The sequence below is a fragment of the Pongo pygmaeus genome, chromosome 7 (genome assembly GCF_028885625.2).
Source record: "Pongo pygmaeus isolate AG05252 chromosome 7, NHGRI_mPonPyg2-v2.0_pri, whole genome shotgun sequence".
Classification (NCBI taxonomy): Eukaryota; Metazoa; Chordata; class Mammalia; order Primates; family Hominidae; genus Pongo; species Pongo pygmaeus.
In genome coordinates, this window is record NC_072380.2 from 65,854,285 (window position 1) to 65,879,574 (window position 25,290).

The 25,290-nt window shown below is 43.2% G+C and overlaps 1 protein-coding gene across 1 annotated transcript; it reads left to right on the forward strand.

Moving 5' to 3' along the window:
* Positions 1-12,687: 12,687 nt before the first annotated feature.
* Positions 12,688-25,284, forward strand: MRPL15 (mitochondrial ribosomal protein L15). Its single transcript, XM_054499176.2, has 5 exons — positions 12,688-12,909; positions 14,021-14,175; positions 14,778-14,943; positions 20,059-20,182; positions 24,765-25,284. Exons 1-5 carry the CDS (start codon positions 12,802-12,804, stop codon positions 25,100-25,102), a joined length of 891 nt encoding a protein of 296 aa, XP_054355151.1. The 5' UTR covers positions 12,688-12,801; the 3' UTR covers positions 25,103-25,284.
* The last annotated feature ends 6 nt before the right edge of the window (positions 25,285-25,290 follow it).

Below are 25,290 nucleotides of genomic sequence, written 5' to 3' on the forward strand. Positions count from 1 at the left end.
ATCTCAGCTCACTGCAGTCTCTGCCTCCTGGGTTCAAGCAATTCTTCTGCCTCAGCCTCCCGAGTAGCTGGGATTACAGGTGCGTGTCACCACACCCAGCTAATTTTTGTATTTTTAGTAGAGACAGGGTTTCACCATGTTGGCCAGGATAGTCTCGATCTCCTGACCTCGTGATCTGCCTGCCTCGGCCTCCCAAAGTGCTGGGATCACAGGTGTAAGCCACCACACTTGACCAAACATTTTTAAGTATACAGTTCTGTAGTGTTAAGTGTATTCACATTGTCATGAATCTTAAAACATTTTTTTTATATCTCTCCTTAAAGTGCTCATCCTTCTACCTTCTTGAATACATGACCCATATATTAACTGTTTTAACTTTCTTGACAACAATTTCTATCGCTTCTGCCATTTCTGGGTCTGTTTATATTGAGTGATTTTTTTTCACCATAGATCTTATTTTCCTGCCTGATCATAAGTGGCAATTTTTTACTAAATGACAGATACTGTAAATTTTACTTTGTTGATTAATGAAGTTTTTGTATTTTTTTCTGATTTGGGGGCTTTGTTTTACGATATAATTAAGTCACTTAAAATCAACTTTGTTCTTTTGAGGCTTGCTTTTTTGCTTTGTTAGGTGGGCCCACTACAGCCTTTAGTGTAGGACTAATTTGGTCTCAGTATTGGTACAACACCCTTGTGATAATGCCCCTTCTGTTAGATCTTTTGATTTGGCTGACGGGAACATGAAGTTTTCCCAACCTTGTGTGAGTTCTGAGACTGGCTGTGCCAGAATCTTTCTGGTGGGCTTTTACTGGCCTTGGTAGTTTCCTCACACACATGTGCTGATCAATTCTCCTTTGAAACTCTCTCCGTACAGCTGGAGTGCAGTGGCGCTATCTCAGCTCACTGCAAGCTCTGCCTCCTGGGTTCCTGCCATTCTCCTACCTCAGCCTCCTGAGTAGCCTGCCACCATGCCTGGCTAATTTTTTTGTATTTTTAGTAGAGACGGGTTTTCACCGTGTTAGCCAGGATGGTCTCAATCTCCTGACCTCATGATCCACCCGCCTCGGCCTCCCAAAATGTTGGGATTACAGGTGTGAGCCACTGTGCCCGGCCAAATCTCATTTTTTCAAAAAAGAAAATCTAGCTGTACTAAAAGCAAAAATCTGGGTGGGCGCAGTGGCTCACGCCTGTAATCCCAGCACTTTGGGAGGCTGAGGCAGGTGGATCACTTGAGGTCAGGAGTTTGAGACAAGCCTGGCCAACATGGTGAAACCCCATCTCTACTAAAAATATAAAAAAATTAGCCAGGTGTGGTGACACATGCCCATAATCCCAGTTATGGAGAGGCTGAGGCAGGAGAATAGCAATAGCTTGACACCAGGAGGCAGAGGTTGCAGTGAGCCAAGATCGCGCCATTGCACTCCAGCCTAGGTGAAAAATAAGATTCTGTCTCAAAATAAATAAATAAATAAAAGAAAAAATCTGAAAAATATATTATTAATGGATATATATATAAATATACACATATAATAAGAGTATGAAGAAATGCATGGGAAAGATAAATTCCAAATTCAGAATGTTGGTTCTTCTGGGGAAGCTGTGAGAAAGAGGAATGTGATAAGATGTGAAAAACGGCCTATAATTGTATATATAATATTTTATTTCATAAGCTGGGTGGTGGGCACACAGATATTCAATTTACTATTAGTTATATTTAATATCAGACATCAGACTGAAAATATCTTACAATAAATAGATTCCCAAAAGAACAAAGGATTAAGTTATTAAAAAGACAAAGACACTCTAACAACACTGGAAGAAAAAAAGTGTATGTCTTAGGAGTATCTATGACCTTGACTGAACCTTTTACTTTCTTCTTCAAATGTGTGTGTAGGCTGGGTGTGGTGGCTCACACCTGTAATCCCAGCACTTTGGGAGGCTGAGGTGGGTGGGTCACATGAGGTGAGGAGTTTGAGACCAGCCTGACCAACGTGGTGAAACCCTGCCTCTAGGAAAAATACAAAAATTAGCAGGGTGTGATGGAACGTGCTTATAATCCCAGCTACTTGGGAGGCTGAGGCAGGAGAATTGCTTGAACCCAGGAGGTGGAGGCTGCAGTGAGCCAAGATCCCGCCATTGCACTCCAGCCTGGGTGACAGAGTGAGACTCTATCTCAAACAACAATAACAACAAAAAACAAATGTGTGTGTAATATATAAGAAATAGTCTTAAAATTACAATGATCAGGCTGGGTGTGGTGGTTCACGCCTGTAATCCCAGCACTTTGGGAGGCCCAGGCGGGCAGATCACTTGAGGTCAGGAGTTCGAGACCAGCCTGGCCAAAATAGCGAAACACCGTCTCTACCAAAAAATACAAAAATTACCTGGGTGTGGTGGTGCACAACTGTAATCCCAGCTACTCTGGCGGCTGAGGCAAGAGAATAGCTTGAACCCGGGAGGTGGAGGTTGCAGTGAGCCAAGATTGTGCCACTGCACTCCAGCCTGGGCGACAGTGCGAGACTCCATCTTAAAAAAAAAAATTACAATGATCAACCATTTATGAAATAATTGAGCCAGTCTTGTGCCCATTTCTTTGATTTTTGCTCTGTGAAGTTGGTATGGAGAATATACATGTCTCCAGACTATTCTTTACTTTTAGAGAATTTTAAGGCCGTGTGGCTGAAGCTTGGGAAACTGAAATCATTAGTAGGGAGAAGGAGGTAACAGTTTAAGGGCTCTTTCTTGCAGCTCTGTAAAATAGTAGGAAACCATTTCCTCAATTTTAGAGGAGTGAAATACCAGAAAGACTTGGGGAAGCTCACCAGATCACCTTCTGTCTTCTGCCTACCAGAAGGACCAGACCTAGCAATACTGATGCCCTTGTATAGTTAACAGAATTCTTGCCACTGCCAAGCATGTATCTATGTCTTTCCTTCCCTCCCTATTTTTTTTGCAAGGGAGTTTCACTCTTGTTACCCAGGCTGGAGTGCAGTGGTCCAATCTCAGCTCACTGCAAACTCCGCCTCCCATGTTCAAGTGATTCTCCTGTCTCAGCCTCCCAAGTAGCTGGGATTACAGGCATGTGCCATCACCCCTGGCTAATTTTGTATTTTTGGTAGGATGGGGTTTCACCATGTTGGTCAGGCTGGTCTGGAATTCCTGATCTCAGGTGATCCACTCGCCTTGGCCTCCCAAAGTGTTGGGATTACAGGCATGAGCCATGGTGCCCAGCCTTTCCCTCTTACTTTTCCTCTCGGTTTGAAGGATTGTGATAGTCATTAATCATGTTTTCTAAATATTCCTGATTCTCTGTTTTCCAGGACATGGTAGGATTGCATTTCCCAGGCTTAATTTGGATGAAGCCACGTGAGTAGTTCTGGTCAGTGAGTTGTAAGTGAAAGAGACAAGCATCACTTCCAGACCAGAGCTTTTCTTTCTTTTTTTATTTTTATTTTATTTTATTTTATTTTTATTTTTTGAGATGAAGTTTCACTCTTGTTTCCCAGGCTAGAGTGCAATGGTGCGGTCTCGGCTAACTGCAACCTCCACCTCCTGGGTTATAGCGATTCTCTTGCTTCAGCCTCCCAAGTAGCTGGAATTACAGGCACCTGCCACCATGCCCAGCTAATTTTTCTATTTTTAGTAAAGATGGGGTTTCGCCATGTTGGCCAGGCTGGTTTCGAACTCCTTATCTCAGGTGATCCACCCGCCTTGGCCTCCCGAAGTGCTGGGATTACAGGCATGAGCCACTGCACCTGGCTGAGAGCTTTTCATTGTTGGTGTGAGATCCTCCAGATTCTCTTTTCATCTGTCACAACAACACACAAGTTTCAAGCGGGTACCTGCTCACTCAGCTTGAGTCTTAATTAGATAGATAAGTAGCAGAGCCCCAGCTGATCCTTCATGGGATTACTGTGTAATTCCAAAATAAACCTTTGCTTAGAAAGCGCTAAAAGTTCCTTTGTATCATTTAGTTTAAATGACCCTTTGGAAAGGCAATCCTTGACCACTCAGGATAAAAGTCCTCAAGGATATCGGTTAGTTTTTTAACACATTCCCCTGTTTAATTGTCTTCATGGTACTCCTTACTCCCTGAAATAGTTTTTTATTTATTAGCACTTGGTGTGTGTGTGTGTGTGTGTGTGTGTGTGTGTGTGTGTGTGTGTGTGTGTGTGTGTGTGTGTGTGTGTGTGTGTGTGTGTGTGTGTGTGTGTGTGTGTGTGTGTGTGTGTGTGTGTGTGTGCCTCCCCTCTTTAAAACAGAAAATTTGCTGCTTATTTCATTCACAGAAGTCTCCCTAATGCTTTCAGGATAGAGACAAGTAGGGACCAGATCAGCCAGATACTTACAGGCCATGGCAAGAAGTTTGCATTTAATTCCTTTTTTTTTCTTTTATTTGTGAGACAGGGTCTCTCTCTGTCGCCCAGATTGGAGTGCAATGGTGCCATCTGGGCTCACTGCAAACTCCGCCTCCCGGGTTCAAGTGATTCTCCTGCCTCAGCCTCCCAAGTAGCTGAGATTACAGGCACGCACCACTACACCTGGCTAACATTTGTATTTTTAGTAGAGATGGGGTTTCACCGTGTTGGCTAGGCTGGTCTAGAACTCCTGGCCTCAAGTGATCCATCTGCCTCGGCCTCCCAAAGTGCTGGGATTACAGGTGTGAGCCACTGCGCCTGGCCCCTAAGTTTGCATTTAATTCTAAGTGCAACATGAAGCCACTGAAGGACCATGAGGCTCTGACTACTTTCAGAGAATGGCCATGGGAATGGGGCAACAGTGACAGTGAAAATAGATCAGTCAGTAGACTGTTGCATTATCCTAGGGAAGATGATGGTGGCTTGAACTAGGGTGGTGTCCGTGGACCAAAGATATAGGTCTTGTTGATGTGGGAAATGGGGAAAGTGAGGAAACAAGAATGACTCCCAAATTTCTCTCTTTAATAACTAGGTAAACAGGGGTTCCATTTGTTAAGATGGGAATAGTAAGGGAAGAACAGTTTGGGGGAAGGTTATGGCAAAGGGCTGGAAGTCTAGAATTCCCTTTTGAGTATATTAAGAAGACATTCTGATTTATATATGTCAATTTGGGGTAGCAGATATTAATCTGAGAATTTTTAAGTCATTTATGATCACTTTTGGAGAATATCTGTATACCGAAATAAATTTTAACATTAGGGCTGGGCACGGTGGCTCACGCCTGTAATCCCAGCAATCTGGGAGGCCAAGGCAGGCAGATCACCTGAGGTCAGGAGTTCGAGACCAGCCTGGCCCACATGGTAAAACCCTGTTTCTACTAAAAAAAAAAAAATTAGCTGGGTGTGGTGGCAGGTGCCCATAATCCCAGTTACTCGGAGGCTGAGGCAGGAGAATTGCTTGAACCTGTGAGGCGGAGGTTGCAGTGAGCCAAGATCATGCCATTGCACTCCAGCCTAGGTGACAAGCAAAACTGGATCTCAAAAAAATAAAATAAAAGCATTTAAAGGTCAGACAGGTGTGGAGGAGCCCCCAAAAGTAACGGAGAAAGATCAACTAGGGATGGAAGAAGAAAACCAGGAATGTGGGCAAACCCAGAAACTAAACAAGGGAAATATTTCAAGGATAGAATGGTCAAGTTCTTTGAATGCTGCTAAGAACTAAGGTAAGAGAACAGAAATTTTTTTTTTCTTTTTTTTTGGAGACAGAATCTTGCTCTGTTGCCCAGGCTGGAGTGCAACGGCGCAATCTCGGCTCACTGCAACCTCCACCTCCTGGGTTCAAGCAATTCTCCTGCTTTAACCTCCCAAGTAGCTGGGGCTACAGGCATGCACCATCACACCCAGCTAATTTTTGTATTTTTAGTAGAAACTGGGTTTCGCCATGTTGGTCAGGCTGATCTTGAACTCCTGGCCTCAAATGATCCACCACTTCGGCCTTTCAAACTGCTGGGATTACAGGCGTGAGCCACCACGCCCAGCCAGGTATGTAACTTTTTAATCTTAGTAGCCATCTTTTTTAGGAATAGAATGGAAGGCAGGTTTGCCCTAAGCAGTTCCCAGCTTGACTTTTTTCTTTGGCTTAGTGATTTTGGGGTCCCAAGATTTATATTCCTTTCCCATTGTGGAAGCAAGCAGAGAAATGGGCACAGCTAGAGGGATACAGAGTTGGTGGGGGTAAGAAAAGTGTTATTTTGTTTTTACTTTTTGTTTTTTTTTTGAGACTGAGTCTCGCTCTGTTGCCCAGGCTGGAGTGCAGTGGCATGCTCCTGGCTCACTGCAACCTCTGCCTCCCGGGTTCAAGCAATTCTCTTGCCTCAGCCTCCCAAATAGCTGGGATTACGGGCACATGCTACCAGCTATTTTGTTTGTATTTTTAGTAGAGATGGGGTTTCATCATGTTGGCCAGGCTTGTCTCGAACTCCTGACCTCGTGATCCACCTGCCTCCGCCTCCCAAAGTGCTGGGATTACAGATGTTTTTACTTTTTAAAGATGAATCATATTAGAACAAGCTTGTATTACAGCATTTTTGTACACGGATGAGACTATCCAGCCTGAGGAGTGATTGGATGATTCAGGAGAGAGAAGGAATCACCAAAACAACAAAATCTTGGCAGGTGCAGTGGTTCACACCTGTAATGTCAGCACTTTGGGAGGCCGAGGTGGGCAGATGAGATCAGGAGTTTAAGACCAGCCTGGCCAACATAGTGAAACCCCATCTCTACGAAAAATACAAAAATTAGCTGGGTGTGGTGGCAGGCACGTGTAATCCCAGCTACTTGGGAGGCTGAGGCAGGATAATGGATTAACTTGGGAGATGGATATTATAGGGAACTGAAATCTTCCCACTGCACTCCGGCCTGGTGACAGAGAAAGACCCCATCTCAAAAAACAGAACAAAATAAAACAAAAGAATAAGGAAAAGTCAGGCTGGTTGCAGTCGCTCACTCCTGTAATCCCAGCAATTTAGGAGGCCAAAGCTGGAGGATAGTTTGAGCCCAGGAGTTCAAGACCATCCTGGGCAACTTAGTGAGATCCCATTTCTCTTAAATAAATAAATAAATAAATAAATAAAAGAATAAGAAAAAAATCATTAACTGAAGGAGAGAGGATACAAAATAGTCATCTTGGGGAGTGAAAATACAAAGTGTTTTAAACACTGGAATAGGGTGACCAATTTGAGACTCCTAATCATGAACTTAAAGCCTATCAGGCCTGGTGCAGTGGCTCACACCTGTAATCCCAGTACTATGGGAGGCTGAGGCAGGAGGATCGCTTGAGCCCAGGAGTTCAAGACCAGACCGGACAACATGGTGAAACCCCATCTCTAAAAAAAATACAAAAATTAGCTGGGCGTGGTGGCGCACGCCTATAATCCCAGCTACTCAGGAGGCTGAGATGGGAGGATTGCTTGACCCTGGGAGTCAGATGAAGCTGAGATCACACCATTGCACTTCAGCCTGGGCAACAGAGCAAGACTCTTTTTCAAAAAATAAAATATATATATATATAAAATAAAGTAAGCCTAACAGCCTGAAAGCCAGTTGTTCTAGCTGGTAAAGAGGGAACCACTGAAAATTGCCCTAGAGAGAGCAAATATGGTAATTGTTGTAGCTCATTTACACTAAATGATCATTTAAAGTATATAGTTATAATATAATACATGGCAATGTTAAAGAAAGATACAGCTAACAAAAATTGGAAAGTAGAAGGAGTGAAGAAGTATGAGAGGTTGGGGTGTGAATATCTTTATCTTACCCAGAGTGAGGAGTTAATGTATATTTTTGAAGGTTGAAAATCCAAGAATTAGATGTTGAAAGTACTTAGATTACATAATTTAAATTACAAAGTTTACCACGAGAGAAGAAAAATTTTAGGAAGAAATAGCTTAAATTACCTAAATCTTCATTTATCATAAGACAAGTGAATATACAATGCTAAAAATTGATAAAAGGCTGGGTGTGGTGGCGCATTCATGTAATCCCAGCACTTTGGGAGGCCGAGGCAGGAGGATTGCTTGAGCCCAGGAATTCAAGACCAGCTTGGGCAACATGGCAAAAACCTGTCTCTACAAAAATTACAGAAGTTACTTGGGCACGGTGGTGGATACCTGTAGCCCCAGCTACTCAGGTGGCTGAGGTGGGAGGATCACTTGAGCCCAGGAGTTCAAGGTTGCAGTGAGCTGTGATCAGGTCAGTGCACTCCAGCCTGTGTGATAGGGCGAAACTTGTCGTCTCAAGGAAAAAAAATGAGCCAGGCTCAGTGGCTCACGCCTGTAATCCCAACACTTTGGGAGGCCAAGGCAGGTGGATCACCTGAGCTCAGGAGTTTGAGACCAGCCTGGCTAACGAAGTGAAACCCCATCTCTACTAAAAGTACAAAAATTAGCTAGGCATGGTGGCAGGTGCCTGTAATCCCAGCTACGTGGGAGGCTGAGGCAGGAGAATCACTTGAACCCAGGAGGCGCAGGTTGCAGTGAGTCGAGACTGTGCCATTGGACTCCAGCCTGGGTGACAAGAGCAAAACTCCATCTCAAAAAAAAAAAAAAAAAAAAAAAAAAGAAATGATAAAAAAATTAGTGAAGTAGACATTTTATTAATTTGTAAACAAGGAGGCAATCATTAGAAGAAACAAAAACAACATTAAAAGGGATTGCTTATGGGAGTGAAACTAGAAATGGAATAGGAAACAACTGCTTCTCATTATAAGCCCTTCTGTACTATCTGATTTTTTCAACATATGTAGGCATTACAATACTTTAATAAAATTAAAACCTATTTAGGTGTGAATGAAGACCTTTAGGTAGGAACCAAGTTTTATCAAGGCAAAATTAGTTAAGTTTTATCAAGGGGACATTTATTTCCAGCCCCTTTCCATGCCCTCTTCATAGCCTTCTCTCAATATTAGTTTTCTCCCAATATCAAAGGGATTCATTGTCCTCCTGCCTCTGGCTTTCTCCCACCTTCACTCAGGAATATTGCTTCTCCAGTTGTTTTCTGCTCAACTTTTTTTTTTTTGAGAGGAGTCTTGCCCTGTTGCCCAGGCTGGACTACAGTGGCACAATCTCAGCTCACTGCGACCTCCTCCTCCTGGGTTCTAGTGATTCTCCTGCCTCAGCCTCCTGAGTAGCTGGGACTACAGACACCTGCCACCATGCCCAGCTAATGTTTGTATTTTTTGTAGAGACGGGTTTCACCATGTTGGCCAGGCTTATCTCAAACTCCTGACCTCAAGTGATCCACCTGCCTGGGCCTCCCAAATTTCTGGGATTACTGGGATTATAGGCGTGAGCCACTGTGTCCAGCCTATTCCTTTTTATTTTCATTTCCCAGTCCCGTTCTCTGCTAATACTGAAAATTTTTTTTTTTTTTTTTTTTTGAGACGGGGTTTCGCTCCGTTGCCCAGGCTAATCTTGGCTCACTGCAACCTCTGCCTCCCGGGATTTCAAGCGATTCTCCTGTCTCAGCCTCCTGAGTAGCTGGGATTACAGGCTCATGCCACCATGCCCGGTTAATTTTTGTATTTTTAGTAGAGATGGAGTTTCACTATGTTGGTCACACTGCCCTCGAACTCTGGATCTTGTGATCCGCTCACCTTGGCCTCCCAAAGAGCTTGGATTACAGGCATGAGCCACCACGCCCGGCCAAAAATTTTTTTTTTAGAAAAATAATTAACTCAAAGGAATTAATCTATGTTAACACACTGTCAGGTGCTGATATATATAGATTGGGGAAGATTTCATGGCAGTGTGTGAAGTCTTCCAAAGCAGTTCAAATTGTATCATCTTTATAGGGTTCATTTCATTCTTCTTTTTTTTTTTTCAGATGGAGTTTTGCTCTTGTGGCCCAGGCTGGAGTGCAATGGCGTGATCTTGGCTCACCACAACCTCCACCTCTGGGGTTCAAGGGATTCTCCTGCCTCAGCCTCCTGAGTAGCTGGGATTACAGGCATGCACTACCACTCCCAGGTAATTTTGTATTTTTATTAGAGATGGGGTTTCTCCATGTTGGTCAGGCTGGTCTTGAACTCCCAACCTCAGGTGATCCGCCTGCCTTAGCTTCCCAAAGTGCTGGGACTACAGGCGTGAGCCACTGCGCCCGGCTTCATTGTTATTATGTAATGATTCAGCAGTTATTATCAACTGGGGTTGGAATCAGGATGGACCTTAAATAGTTGTTGAGATATTAATGTTTTTATTACAAGTTCTTGTTAACTTGTTTTAAACAGGATTTAGCACATCCCAAGCATGTAGGTGGGTAATAAATATGAATTGTGCAATTATGAGGATGACATAAAACTACTAAATACTTAAGGTAAAGATTGTTGACTTATTGACCACACACCCTTAATTTACATTCTTACAACACAAATGAAACTCATCAAATTATTTTGACAGTTTTATATGCTTAATCAACATGTTGGATATGGGATAAACAAACACGTAGCCTACAATTAACTGTCAACAATTGTTATTCCCATTATTATTAACTGATGTCCACCAATAACATTATATAACCCATACAACTTCTACTTCCAAGAAGTGCAGCATATTTCTTGTATTTTATTTATTCAATAAAAAAATTTTCCATGATAAAAAACATTACTGACATTAACACTCAATCAAGTTTATTACTTAATGCAAACAATGCTTTTTTGGGGATTGAAAATAATTGTGCATTTTTCTGTAGATTAGGGTACGTTTGCAATTGTATTTTGCAATTTTCTTCCCAAAGGTAGGAAAGTTTAATAAAAACATAATGAAAACTACTGAATTAAAAATCACTAAAGGCAGGCTGGGCTCAGTGGCTCACATCTGTAATCCCAGCACTTTGGGAGGCCAAGGCAGGTGGATCATTTGAGGTTAGGAGTTTCAGACAAGCCTGGCCAACGTGGTGAAATCCAGTCTCTACTAAAAAACCAACCAAACAAACAAACTAAAAAAGCTGTACGTGTTGGTGCATGCCTGCAATCTCAGCTACTGGGGAGGCTGAGACAGGAGAATCGCTTGAACCTGGGAGGGGAGGCTGCAGTGAGCCGAGATGGCGCCACCCGCACTCCAGCCTGGGCGACAGAGTGAGATTCCATCTCAAACAAACAAACAAACAAACAAACCAAAAATCACTAAAGGCAGAAAATAGGTTCTATTTTCCCCCACACCCCATTCTATTTCTTTTGTGCTTCTAAATAGAGTCTAGACTTTACCTTCATATCATTTTATCGAACTCATTTCTTTTCTTGTTTTTGCTAATTCGTCTGCAAGAGGCCTACTTTTATCTTTAACTTTTAAAAAACATTCACGGGCCGGGCGCGGTGGCTCACGCCTGTAATCCCAGCACTTTGGGAGGCCGAGGCAGTGGGATCACCTGAGGCCAGGAGTTGGAGACCAGCCTGGCCGACATGGCGAAAACCCGTCTCTACTAAAAATACAAAAAAAATTAGCCGGGCGTGCTGGTGAACGCCTGGAATCTCAGCTACTCGGGAGGCGGAAGAATTGCTTGAACCAGAGAGGCGGAGGTTGCAGTGAGCCGAGATTACACCATTGCACTCCAGCCTAAGCAAGAGAGCGAGACTTTGTCTCAAAATAATAATAATAATAATTCACTTTTGGAAACTGTTCCCTACTAGATTTCGAACAACTTGGGAATGAAACCCTATTTGAGTTCATCCACGTGTATTTCCAACAAGTTCAGTGTCTTACTTATAAATAGTACTTGAAGGAATGAATGCAACTTTTTCTTTATGTAATTATTTTACACTTGATTTAAAGGAACTTAAAAAAGACGCAGTTAAACCTAGAGACAGATGCCCTCCAAAAATTGTCTCACCTTTATTATTTGTGATTACTAGTTAGAGCTAGCAGAAAAAACTCCCCAGCAAGTGAAATGTCAAACCATTACTAAAAGAAAGAAAAAGAAAGGAACAGTCTTTTCTATATTTAACTCACTTCAGAGAAAAAAGAAGAGCTGGTATTTTTCGAGTACTAATGTTTGTATTTTGTGATGCAGATACTCAATTTTACATTCTAAAAATACTACTTTTATAGTAGGAAGCAGTGTACGTTTGAATCCTGGCTCTGCCGCTTGTTGCAAGAAGTTGGTCAAGCTATCGGACCTTGCTAAGCCTTCCCTGTTCTAACTGTAAAATGTAGTAACACCATTTACCTCTAGAATGGCTGTAAATCGAGTAAGGCTTATTTAATACAGCGTCTGGCATACACCAGGCGTTCAGTATGGCGCCAGTCATTAACAGTAGGTGGTTAGTAACTGCGATTTACTCAAAACAATACAGATGCACACAGATGAGAGTTCACACTTTGAGTCTTATTCAAAGATTGGTATTAGCCAGGCTTTTTGATAGGTGCACTCTGAGTTTTATTTTCGTACCTCACGGTATATAATTACGCAAGCTCAAAAGCTAATAATTGACAGCTCACTTTGCTTTACTCTGGGTTCTGCATTGACCTCAGAGAAGACACGGCCTAGACAAACAGGCAAGGCCAAACACTGACTCAAAAAAGATCTTTTATTTAACGCAGTGTTTTTAGTGCATGCTCTTGTTTGGCGAAAGAGAAGGTTTTACGTTCAGAATATTAAAAGGGACCCCGAGGACAAAGCAGTATCTCGGAAAATAAGATCACATCCCCAAATAACTAAAACGACAACCGAGACAAGCTTGCAGACTCCCACGCCTCTGCCGGAGTCCCGGGCTTGCGCGCGCGGCTGCAGCGCGACAGGGGCGGGGCCACGGCCACAAAGCAGCCCTCGAGACCACGTGGCCTCCGAGCAGCTCAGGGCGCCCTTGAAAGTTCTTGGATCTGCGGGTTATGGCCGGTCCCTTGAAGGGCGGTGGGGCCCGGGCCCTGGACCTACTCCGGGGCCTGCCGCGTGTGAGCCTGGCCAACTTAAAGCCGAATCCTGGCTCCAAGAAACCGGTAAATGGGTGGTGGCGGTGCGGGGAAGCGCTGGGGACCCGGGCGATGAAAGCGGCCCTTCTCTCCCTGTCATTAGGAGAACTGCCCTTTCTGGGAGGGTGTTGAGATGAAAGTAGGATTGCCTCGTGCCTGTTCTCCCTTACTGCCCAGAGGGAAATCTTTCCACGTGAACCCAGTTCTTTTTTTTTTTTTTTTCCGAGACGGAGGCTTGCTCTGTCGCCCAGAAGCAATTCTCCGGCCTCAGCCTCCCGAGTAGCTGGCATTACAGGCGCCCGCCACCACGCCCGGCTAATTTTTGTATTTTTAGTAGAGACGTGGTTTCACCGTGTTGGCCAGGCTGGTTTTGAACTACTGACCTCGCGATCCACCTGCCTCGGCCTCCCAAAGTGCTGGGATTACAGGCGTGAGCCACCGCCCCCCGCCGCACCCAGTTCTTAATAAGGTTATGTTTAAAAGCGTAAAGATACCAGGTGGAGAAGCCGACTCGCTGAAACTACAAACTCATTGTGTCATTCAAAATTGGATTTAAAATGAAATGTTTTCCCCGTGTATGTTTATGTTCATTGGAAAGATCTGAATTGCAGCTGTCCCTTCTGCAGTTCACTAAATACAGCTAGAAAAGCTGTTAGTTGACAATGTACTGTCATTTTAACAGTCAGTTCATTGCTTTCGTGAATTGACAGGAAATTAAGGAAAAGATTTTCTTCAACAAATCAGTTTTCAAACAAAATTACAGGCTTATGAATAACATTTGCATATTTACAATTAATTTCAAAATAAATTCTTGACTATCATTTAAAATGTTGTGAATATTTAATTCTAGGATTTTTTTCAGTTTCAACCTATTATAAAAACCTTATCTCCATCCCAACCTTTACTTTTTGCTTTTGAAACATGCTTGGACTTTGGTTACAAGAATTAGCTATGTCTTTAGAGGCAAAGATGCTAACAGAGTGCGTGGACCTTTGAGCAACTAGGACATGATTGACACAATAGTGTTAGCTAGCACTGGTGGGTTGGATGAATGAACAGCATAACAAAAAGTGAAGAGCTGAAATGCAGTTTTTAGAAATGCATCTGAAATTCATAAAATTCTCTTCTTTCCTTGTAGGAGAGAAGACCAAGAGGTCGGAGAAGAGGTAGAAAATGTGGCAGAGGCCATAAAGGAGAAAGGCAAAGAGGAACCCGGCCCCGCTTGGGCTTTGAGGGAGGCCAGACTCCATTTTACATCCGAATCCCAAAATACGGGTTTAACGAAGGACACAGGTAAGGTTGCTTTGCTTTTTAAAGTACAGGTCCCCAATTTCCATTAAAAAGCACCTAAAAATAGTTTGGTAGAAATTTTGGTGGAAATTTTCAATTCACTTTGAAGCAAACTTTTGCTACTGTTCCCCTGAACCATTTTTTGGTAATGAAATTTTGCCTGGATTATTAAAAGGAAAAAAAGCCCAGACATTGCACTCATACCTGCAAAATGGAGATTCTAATGTCTGCTCTAATGGTTATTAAAAGAATGAGCAATAATAGTATACATAAAAATCTGGCCCACTGTAGTCACCTAATAAATGGTAACTACCATTATTACTTTGAGCTCCATAGTAAGTTAAATTTTCCACAGATTTATTTGTGTAAATAAGTGACGTAAATGCTTAGAGAGGGAAATAATTTTTAGTGGAACAAAGGTGGTACAGGTTTCTTTTCATTACCCAAAACCAAGCAATATTACATGTTTGTGTTACACTCAAGAGGGTTTTGTTTAGTTAAATAATTAAAATTGGTGGAGGAAAACACAAGACAAAGCTTTGAGTTGATTTCGAGAAGTTACAGGAAGATGAGAGTTTTCCAACTCTTACATTCTTGTTTTACAGTTTCAGACGCCAGTATAAGCCTTTGAGTCTCAATAGACTGCAGTATCTTATTGATTTGGGTCGTATTGATCCTAGTCAACCTATTGACTTAACCCAGCTTGTCAATGGGAGAGGTGTGACCATCCAGCCACTTAAAAGGGATTATGGTGTCCAGCTGGTCGAGGAGGTAAGTCTTCATTAGATCTTTTGGTGTTATATAGGAGGATTTTTTTTTTTTTTAGATGGAGTCTTGCTCTGTTGCCTGAGCTGGAGTACAGTAGTGCAGTCTCAGCTCCTGCAACCTCCACCTCACAAGTTCAAGTGATTCTCCTGCCTCAGCCTCCTGAATAGCTGGGATTACAGGCACCCACCACCATGCCCAGCTAATTTTATTTTTAGTAGAGACAGGGTTTCACTATGTTGGCCAGGCTGATCTTGAACTCCTGATCTCAAGTGATCTGCTCACCTTGGCCTCCCAAAGTGCTGGAATTACAGGTGTGAGCCACCATGCCTGGCCCGTAGGAGGATATTTTTGATTTCTGGATAATCAGTACTCTACGCCCTTTATTTTTATCCCATTTGTGTTTATAACTGTTATGTAGTGGTGATCGCTGTGGTTTTGGAAAGCTGTCATGCTATCATGGCAGGGCTCTTGGTCCTGGAATGCTCTTCTGCATATCTGTAAAGCTTGCCCCCTTCTTTTTTTTGAGATGGAGTCTCGCTCTGTTGCCCAGGCTGGAGTGCAGTGGCACGATCTCGGCTCACTGCAACCTCTGCCTCCTGGGTTCAAGAGATTCTCCTGCCTCAGCCTCCTGAGTAGCTGGGACTACAGGCATGCGCCACCACACCCGGCTAATTTTTTATATTTTTAGTAGAGATGGGGTTTTGCCATATTGGCCAGGCCGGTCTTGAACTCCTGACCTCGTGATCCACCCACCTCGGCCTCCCAAAGTGCTGGGATTACAGGCATGAGCCACTGCGCACGGCGCCCCCTTACTTCTTTTGGTTCTCTGCTTGAATGTCAACATATCAGGAAGATTTTTTTTTGATAGAGATGGAGTCTCACTCTGTCTCCCAGGCTGGAGTACAATGGCGCGGTCTCAGCTCACTGCCAACCTCTGCTGCCCAGGTTCAAGCTATTCTTGTGCCTCAGCCTCCCGAGTAGGTGGGACTACAGGTGCGTGCCACCACGTCTGGCTAATTTTTTTTATTTTTAGTAGAGATGGGGTTTTGCTATGTTGGCCAGGCTGTTCTCGAACTCCTGACCTCAGGTGATCCGCCCGCCTCGGCTTCCCAAAGTGCTGGGATTACAGATGTGAGCCACCCCACCTGGCCAGGAAGGTCTTTTTTGAGAGTCTTTTTAAAAGAGCACTTGCCCTGCTTCAGGAGTCACACTGTTTCCTTTACTCTGCCCAAAGTATTTTTCTTCGAATATATATGAGCACTTGACATTTGTTACCAAGTTATGCATTTGTTTTCATTGTCTTCCTCACTAGAATATAAGCTCCCTTGAGGGCAGGTGCTTTGATTCGTTGCTTTACTTTCTTCTTTATTTTTTTTGAGACAGTATCTCACTCTGTGGCCCAGGCTGGAGTACAGTGGTGTCATCTCAGCTCACTGCAACCTCTGTCTCCCAAGTTCAAGCGATTCTCCTGCCTTAGCTTCCCAAGTAGCTGGGATTACAGGCACCTGCCACCAGGCCCAGCTGATTTTCTGCCTCTTTTTTTTTTTTTTTTGGAGATGGAGTCTCAGTCTGTCACCCAGGCTGGAGTGCAGTGGCACGATCTCGGCTCACTGCGATCTCCACTTCCTGGGTTCAAGCGATTCTCTTGCTTCAGCCTTCCAAGTAGCTGGGATTACAGGCATGTGCCACCATGCCAGGCTAATTTTGTATTTTTAGTAGAGACAGGTTTTCACCATGTTGGTCAGGCTGGTCTTGAACTCCTGACCTCAGGTGATCCGCCTGCCTTGGCCTCCCAAAGTGCTGGGATTACAGATGTGAGCCACCCATTGGCCAAATTTTTTGTACATTGTTAATCAACTACTGTTTGCCAATAATACAGTTGTATAGGTAAGTTAGTGTCCACTAGAGGGAAGCATGTATTTATGAAAAAACTTTTCAGATTCCTTTGAAAAAGTGAACTGTATGGATAAAAACTTCCCAAATAAAGTAATTTGAAAAGAGAATACCAAATACAAGATGAAGCCTCAGTATTCTACCCTGAGTGTGTATAAAGAAATACGCATGTAACTTAACATATAGAAATCCATGATCTCATCAGCCCTTAAACTGCACATCCCAGCATCCTTAGGTGTTGTCTATTAGATTAGCAAAAATAATCCTGAAAACTTTACCCCGGGGCACTGGTCAAGTAATTGCAATGACACATTATTTATACTGTTAACTGATTTACTTCTGTGATTTCAGATTTGCAGTAAATAGTGAATAATAAGACAGTTTTGATCCTTTAGCACAAAATTACCAATTTGGAAACATATGTTCTCAAGGAAAAGCAAAATGAAAGAAACCTGATATAAAGATAGTCCTAAAAATGCTATTTATACTACTGAAAATACTGGAACTGACACCAATGCCCCCAAATAGGGAGATGGTTAAGCAAACTATGGATTGCTTAAAAATCACAAATGATACAGCAAGACCCTGTTTTATTGAATCAAAGGTACTGTTGATTTTAAATGTATACCAGTATTAGATATAAAAAAAGTGTGAAAATGCATCTTAGAATTGATGGAATATTTTTGAAATACATGAAAAATTAATAACAGAAGGAGCTAAACTGGGAGCCACTTTGTTTCAGCTTCATGAAAACTTTCTATTGCCATAGAGTGGTAGTGCTGCCATCTTTTTGCTTTTATCAGAATCTGCTTTGAAATTAGGGAAAAATATAGCACATCCTGACTGTGACCAAAAATTTAACTTTTCAGAGTTCAGAGTTACATTTTTCTTTTTTTTTCCTGTCTTTTTTATTTTTTTTGAGATGGAGTCTCGCTCTGTTGCCCAGGCTGCAGTGCAATGGCACAATCTCGACTCACTGCAACCTTCACCTCCACCTCGGGTTTAAGCCATTCTCCTGCCTCAGCCTACCAAGTAGCTGGGATTACAGGCACCTGCCACCATGCCTGGCTACTTTTTGTATTTTTTAGTAGAGATGGGGTTTTACCATGTTAGCCAGGCTGGTTTCAAACTCCAGACATCAAGTACTCCGCCCTCCTTGGCCTTCCGAAGTGCTAGGATTACAGGCGTGAGTCAAAGCACCCGGCCTAGAACTACATTTTCTGGTTGTTTTCTTTTTTTTTTTTTTTTTTGAGACGGAGTCTCGCTCTGTCACCCAGGCTGGAGTGCAGTGGCGCGATCTCGGCTCACTGCAAGCTCCGCCCCCGGGGTTCACACCATTCTCCTGCCTCAGCATCCTGAGTAGCTGGGACTACAGGCACCCGCTACCACGCCCGGCTAATTTATTTTTTTTTGTATTTTTAGTAGAGACAGGGTTTCACCGTGTTAGCCAGGATGGTCTCGATCTCCTGACCTTGTGATCCGCCCGCCTCGGCCTCCCAAAATGCTGGGATTATAGGCGTGAGCCACTGCGCCCGGCCTAGAACTACATTTTCTAGTGTTGACTATTCTAGGAAAAATTGGAGGTTTTTTTTTTCCAGCTTAGAGGCTGTAATAAAGTCAATAGTGAATGCAAAGTGAAATTTCTATTGGTCTTTTTTTCCCTGGTGAGGCCAACTTCTCCAAAGCTCAGATTTTGTCAGATTTTATGTTCTTCCACCTGCTCCAGCCTGCATATTCCCCTGTTTAACCTCCTGCTGGCCTCTTGCTTACTTAGGGATAAAGAAGGTTAGTTTTTAATCTATGTTTTACAACATAATGTTGTGGTTAAGAATACAGATGCTGTGACTAAACTCCCTGGATTAGAATACTTGCTTTGTGACCGTGGACAACGCAACCTCTGTGCGTTGGTATTTCCATCTATGAAGTCGGGATAGCAATAATCCTATCATAAGGTTGTTATTAGGATTAAGCAGCCTACTATTAATGAAGTCAGGAATGAATGCTTAGTAGGTATACATAAAGTGGAAATGTAGTCAGTCTTACTTACACGGATTGAAAATTGGTAAAACAAGGTAACCTAAATAAAATGTTAAAAAAAAGTGATAGGACCTCAAAGCAGAGATATTTAAAATAGGAATTATAGTCGTCCCTTAGGATTGGTTCCACGACCGCCTCCTCTCACTACAATCCAGATGATCAAGTCTCTAAGATGGCCTAGTATTTGCATATAACCTGCCACATCCTCCCATATCCTTTAAATCATCTCTAGATTACTTACAATACCTAATATTAGGTTGGTGCACAAGTAATTGTGGCTTTTGCCATTGAAAGTAATGTAAATACTATATAAATAGTTGTTATACTGTATTTAAAAAAGAATTGTTTTCTTACTGTTGTATTGATTTTTTTTTTTTTTTTTTTTTTTTTTTTTTGAGATGGAGTCTTGCTCTGTTGCCCAGACTGGAGTGCAGTGGTGCGATCTCAGCTCACTGCAGCCTCTGCCTCCCAGTTTCAAGTGATTTCTCCTGCCTCAGCCTCGAAATAGCTGGGATTACTGGTGCCCACCATCATGCCCGGCTAATTTTTGTATTTTAAGAGACAGGGTTTCACCATGTTGGCCAGGCTGGTCTCAAACTCCTGACCTCAGGTGATCTTCCTGCCTTGGCCTCCCAAAGTGCTGGGATTACAGGCATGAGCCACCGTGCCTGGCCTTATTTTATTTTTATTTTTATTTGAGACGGAGTTTCACTCTTGTAGCCTAGGCTGGAGTGCAATGGCATGATCTCGGCTCACTGCAACCTCCCCATCCCGGGTTCAAGCGATTCTCCCACCTCAGTCTCCTGAGTAGCTGGGACTACAGGTGCGCGGCACTGCACCCACCTAATTTTTTGTATTTTTAGTAGAGATGGGGTTTCTCCCTGTTGGGCAGGCTGGTCTCGAACTCCTGACCTCAGGTGATCCACCTACCTTGGCCTCCCAAAGGGCTGGGATTACAGGCGTGAACCACTGCACCCAGCCTTATTTTTTATTATTACTTTTTTTCCGAGAATTATCCATTCAAGTTGGTTGACTCACAGATGTGGAACCCACAGATATGGAAGACTAACTGTATTGTTATGTTATAGGCACTTTGGAGGGAAAAACACTGTTTAAAAAGGAAGCTTGACGTAATTAATTTACTTTTAGCCAAGCTGTTTACCAACAGACTGTTTTGACATATTTCAGGGTGCTGACACCTTTACGGCGAAAGTTAATATTGAAGTACAGTTGGCTTCAGAACTAGCTATTGCTGCCATTGAAAAAAATGGTGGTGTTGTTACTACAGCCTTCTATGATCCAAGAAGTCTGGGTAAGTTTGTTCCACGGTCATTTTCTTCTTTCTCTCTTTGTCTCATGTTGGCTACTACTTTTAAATTACTTAGTGAATGGCAAATGTTGGTAGTAGTTTGGATGTAGTATTTGATCTACATCTACCATGTGGATTATTATGATTTAAAGAATACAGCATGTTGCTGACACACATACACCAAGGGCAAAAAAGGCTCTCAGCCCCTCCCCTGAACTGTAGACCTGCATCTGCCTGCCTGGCCAATTCTCTTGAATGTCTAGCAGGGACCTCAAATATAGCATGTCTGAAATGCCTCTTTTCTCTCTTTTTTTTTTTTTAAGACAGAGTCTTGCTCTGTTGCCCAGGCTGGAGTGCAGTGGTGCAATCTCTGCTCACTGCAACTTCTGCCTCCCAGGTTCAAGCGATTCTCCTGTCTCAGTCACCGGAGTAGCTGGGGTTACAGGTGCCCACCACCACACCCAGCCAATTTTTGTATTTTGGCTAGAGGCGGGTTTCAGCATGTTGTCAAGGCTGGTCTTGAACTCTTGACCTCAAATGATCCGCCCTTCTCAGCTTCCCAAAGTGCTGGGATTACAGGTGTGAGCCACCATGCCCAGCCCCTCTTTTCTCTTTTACCTCAGCGTGGCTCTTCTTGTAGTCTTCCCTATGTAAGTAAATGACAAGTCCATCCAAAATTTGGAGTCCTGAACTTTTTCTTTTATGCCCTAATAAATCTTTTGAGTTGTTTCTTCAAACTGTGTCCACATTTGACCACTTCTCCAGCTACTGCCAGTCTGTCCTAGCCACTGTCCTCTTGCCTGGATGACTGTGGGCCTTCAGGTTGCCTCTCTGTTTTGCTTCCATCTGCAGTGGGGTGATGTGGCACAAGGTTCCTTTTAAAGCATGGACTGTCACTCCTTTGCACAAAACCTGCAGTGGTGTCCATGCTGCTCCTACAAGGCTGGCTGTGATCTGCACCAGCTCTTGTCCCTCCTGGTGTTCCCCTGCTCCCTCCATTCCCTTACTGGCCACCTGGTTTGGCTTTCCTCCATACACCGGGCCCTGTGTACTGTGTACTTCAGCCTCGGCCTCTGCTGTCCCCCTGCCTGGAGCTTCCCCCACTTGGAATATTCATGGCTTTGGGCCCCACTGTTCCAGGTCTCTGCTTATTAGGAGATCTTTCTCACCTGTAGTAAATAAAAGAGCATATGTACACACATGCACATGCATGGTGTGCACACACACACGCACACGCACAGTCACATCCTGTCCCCTTGCCCTGCATTGTGTTTGCCCTTGGCAGCTATCACCAGCTGACAAAGTATAAGTTCCTTTCTCTTTCTCTGTTCATTCTTTCTTCCTCATCTCTCAGGATGATGGAGACCTTTTGCTACCTGCTGTATCTCCTGCACATAGAGCGATGCCTGGTATCTAGAAGAGGCTCACTTAAATTTTGTTGAATAAATTAATTGGATTTTTCAAGTTGCAGAGATGACAAGCAAATGTAACTTGTTGACTAAATGCTTTACAAAGGATTCTTTGGTGCTTTTACATTCAAATGGGAGTTAAACATTTCCTGGCCAAATTGCATGATTGGAAGAAAATTCTTTGAAAATTAATATATAAAAGGGAAAAAGGGAAGGATTTGTGTCGTCTGTATGCAGAGTTTGAAACAAATAACTACCATTTCCTTTTTCCCATAATTGAAAGTTTTTAAAAAATATTCATCAAAGGCCGGGCGCAGTGGCTCATTCCTGTAATCCCAGCACTTTGGGAAGCCGAGGTGGACGGATCACATGAGGTCAGGAGTTCTAGACCAGCCTGGCCAACATGGTGAAACCTCATCTGTACTAAACATACAAAAATTAGCGGGATGTGGTGGTGGGCGCAAGTAATCCTAACTACTCGGGAGGCTAAGGCAGGAGAATCCCTTGAACCTGGGAGCAGAGGTTGTAGTGAGCTGAGATTGCGCCACTGCACTCCAGGCTGGGTGACAGAGTGAGACTGTCTGAAAAAAAAACAAAAAAAATTTGCCAACATGATGATTCTGTTTTCCCTCTAGTTTATTATAGATGAGTATCTTTTCTTATTTTGGTCCATCACTCAGTTTTTAGGGTGAGCTGCCTCAAATATGAAAACCAGTATTTTTAAAAGAGTCACAGACGTTTTGGAAGGACTTTTGTGTTAGTGTGTTTTTCAGTGATTGTTACCACAGAGTGTGGCGGTGGAGTTTGTTCTCTAGCCAGATGCCCTCTGCCACCCTGAGCTGGCACCTTTGGAGGCACCCTCAGCCTTGATGCTCTTGTGCGTGGCTCTCTGCAGCAGCTCTGCAGGTTGTCCCAGGAGCTTTTTGTTTAAAGAAGTAATAAAACAAATCCAATCACTGGTTTATCACTTAGTAGTAATTTTGCCTCTGAATAATTTACTTTGTTGTACTTTAGTTTTCCAAGTTATAGAAAATTTTTTGCACCATGGTCTCACTCTGTCACCCAGGCTGGAATGTAGTGGTATGATCAAGGCTGACTGCAACCTCCAACTCCTGGGCTCAAGTGATCCTCCCACCTCAGCCTCATGAGTAGCTGGGACTACAGATGCGTGCCACCAAGCCTGGCTAATTTGATTTTTATAAAGATAGGGGTCTTACTGTGTTGCCCATGCTGGTCTCAGCCTCCTGGTTTCAAGTGATCTTGGTGTGAGCCACCATGCTAGGCCAGAAATTTTTTTTTTTTTCTTTTCGTTTGAGATGGTCTTGCTCTCTCAGGCTAGAGTGCAGTTCCACTCACTGCAATCTGAAACTCCTGGGCTCAAGAAATCCTCCCACCTAGGCCCCCTGAGTAACTGGGACTACAGGTGCATGTCACCATGCTAACTTTTTTTTGTTTTATGTTTTGTAGAGATGAGGTCTCACTATGTTGCTCAGGCTGGTCTTGAACTCCTGGGCTCAAGCAATTCTCCTACCTCCCAAGGTGCTGGCATTAAAAGCATGAGCCATTGTGCTTGGTCTACAAACTTCTTTCTTAAATATGTTTTGAAGATACTTTCTTGATGATTCCAGAACATCCACTATTTACTTACCCTCTGTTGTAGGTGAAGTAGGTAGGATGGTTTATCCAGAGCATGACCTGGTTTTAGGTGGCTCTGCTTTCTAATTCTTGGTCTTGACCCTTAGCAGATAGCTTCCAGTTCTCATTTCTGTGAGTGGCCTGCCTGGAGTACCTCCTAATCACCATTTCTCATTTGCCCTGTGTGGAGATACTGCTAGGTAATGCAGTATATTAGAGCTGTATAAAACAGCTGTCAGATTCTTGTATTCAGCAAACAGCCAGAGGCTAGTGTTTGCTAGATACTGTTCCAGCTGATGGAGAGACGATAGTGCAAGAGTCAAAAGTCCCTTCCTGGCCGGGCGCAGTGGCCTCACGCCTGTAATCCCAGCACTTTGGGAGGCCAAGTCAAGTGGATCACCTGAATTCAGGAGTTCGAGACCAGCCTGGCCAACATGGCAAAACCCCATCTCTACTAAAAATACAAAAATTAGCTGAGCATGGTGGTGCATGCCTGTAATCCCGCTACTTGGGAGGTTGAGGCAGGAGAATCACTTGAGTCTGGGAGGCAGAGGTTGCAGTGAGCCGAGATCATGCCACTGTACTCTAGCCTGGGCGACAGAGTGAGACTTTGTCTCAGGAAAAAAAAAAAAACAGTCCCTTCCTTCACAGAGCTTATGCCCTGGTGGGTGATAGTTAACATCTGTCTCATTGTATACCATATACTATACATGTGTGAATGGATTCTGTGGATTACATCAGGTAAACTTTGTAACTGCTCTGTGACATATGTACTATTATTTTGAGGTTCTCAGTAATTTCCTTAGTACTGTTTTGATTTCTGTAACCAGCTTTGGTTAAGGTTGCATTGCTAACACATGATGAGTAGAGTGTCAGTTGTATTCATACAATTATCTATTTGTGTAATTGCTTTCTAAGCTATCTAAAGGCCCTGTGGCATCTGTGATATCTTGTGCGTAGGCCTTTTTCTCACTTTCAGAACACATGTTTCGGGTCCTTTAAAATGTTTGAAAACAGAACTGGGGTTATGCAGCATTCCTTGGTTCGTTTCACATAAGATTTCTTTGCCTGCTCTTTAGTTAAGATAACTCATTTTAGTAAAATTGGTTTTCCAGATACAGGTTGCTCATGCCTGTAATCCCAGCACTTTGGGAGGCCCAGGTGGGTGGATCAACTGAGGTCAAGAGTTCTAGACCAGCCTGACCAACATGGTCAACCCCGTCTCTACTAAAAATACAAAATGATGCGGGCGTGGTGGCGTGTGCCTGTAATCCCAGCTACTTGGGAGGCTGAGGCAGGAGAATTGCTTGAACCCATGAGGCAGAGGTTGCAGTGAGCCGAGATGGTGCCATTGTACTCCAGTCTGGGCAACAAGAGTGAAACTGCGTCTCAAAAAAAATAATAATAAAAATTAATAATCAAGAGAAACTCTGTAACATCTCTATGGTACAGAGTTACATCTCTATGTTACAGTTACATCTCTAGGTATGTCTACGAGCTAATATTTGCATCTCACTTTTTAAATTTAAATTTTCTTTTAGACATTGTATGCAAACCTGTTCCATTCTTTCTTCGTGGACAACCCATTCCAAAAAGAATGCTTCCACCAGAAGAGCTGGTACCATATTACACTGATGCAAAGAACCGTGGGTACCTGGCGGATCCTGCCAAATTTCCTGAAGCACGACTTGAACTTGCCAGGAAGTACGGTTATATCTTACCTGATATCACTAAAGATGAACTCTTCAAAATGCTGTGTACTAGGAAGGATCCAAGGCAGATTTTCTTTGGTCTTGCTCCAGGATGGGTGGTGAATATGGCCGATAAGAAAATCCTAAAACCTACAGATGAAAATCTCCTTAAGTATTATACCTCATGAATCCCCGTCCAAGGAAGCAGAGTTGTTAAAGAGTACTGGAATAGGGGCTGAAGGATCTATATTCCCTCATTGCATTTTCCTTATGTATAATTTTCCAGATGGTGATGTTACTTTTCAATGTACTCATATGTCTCATTTTCATCTAAAATTAAATGGCAGGAAACAAGGACTGCATAGATAAACTGAGT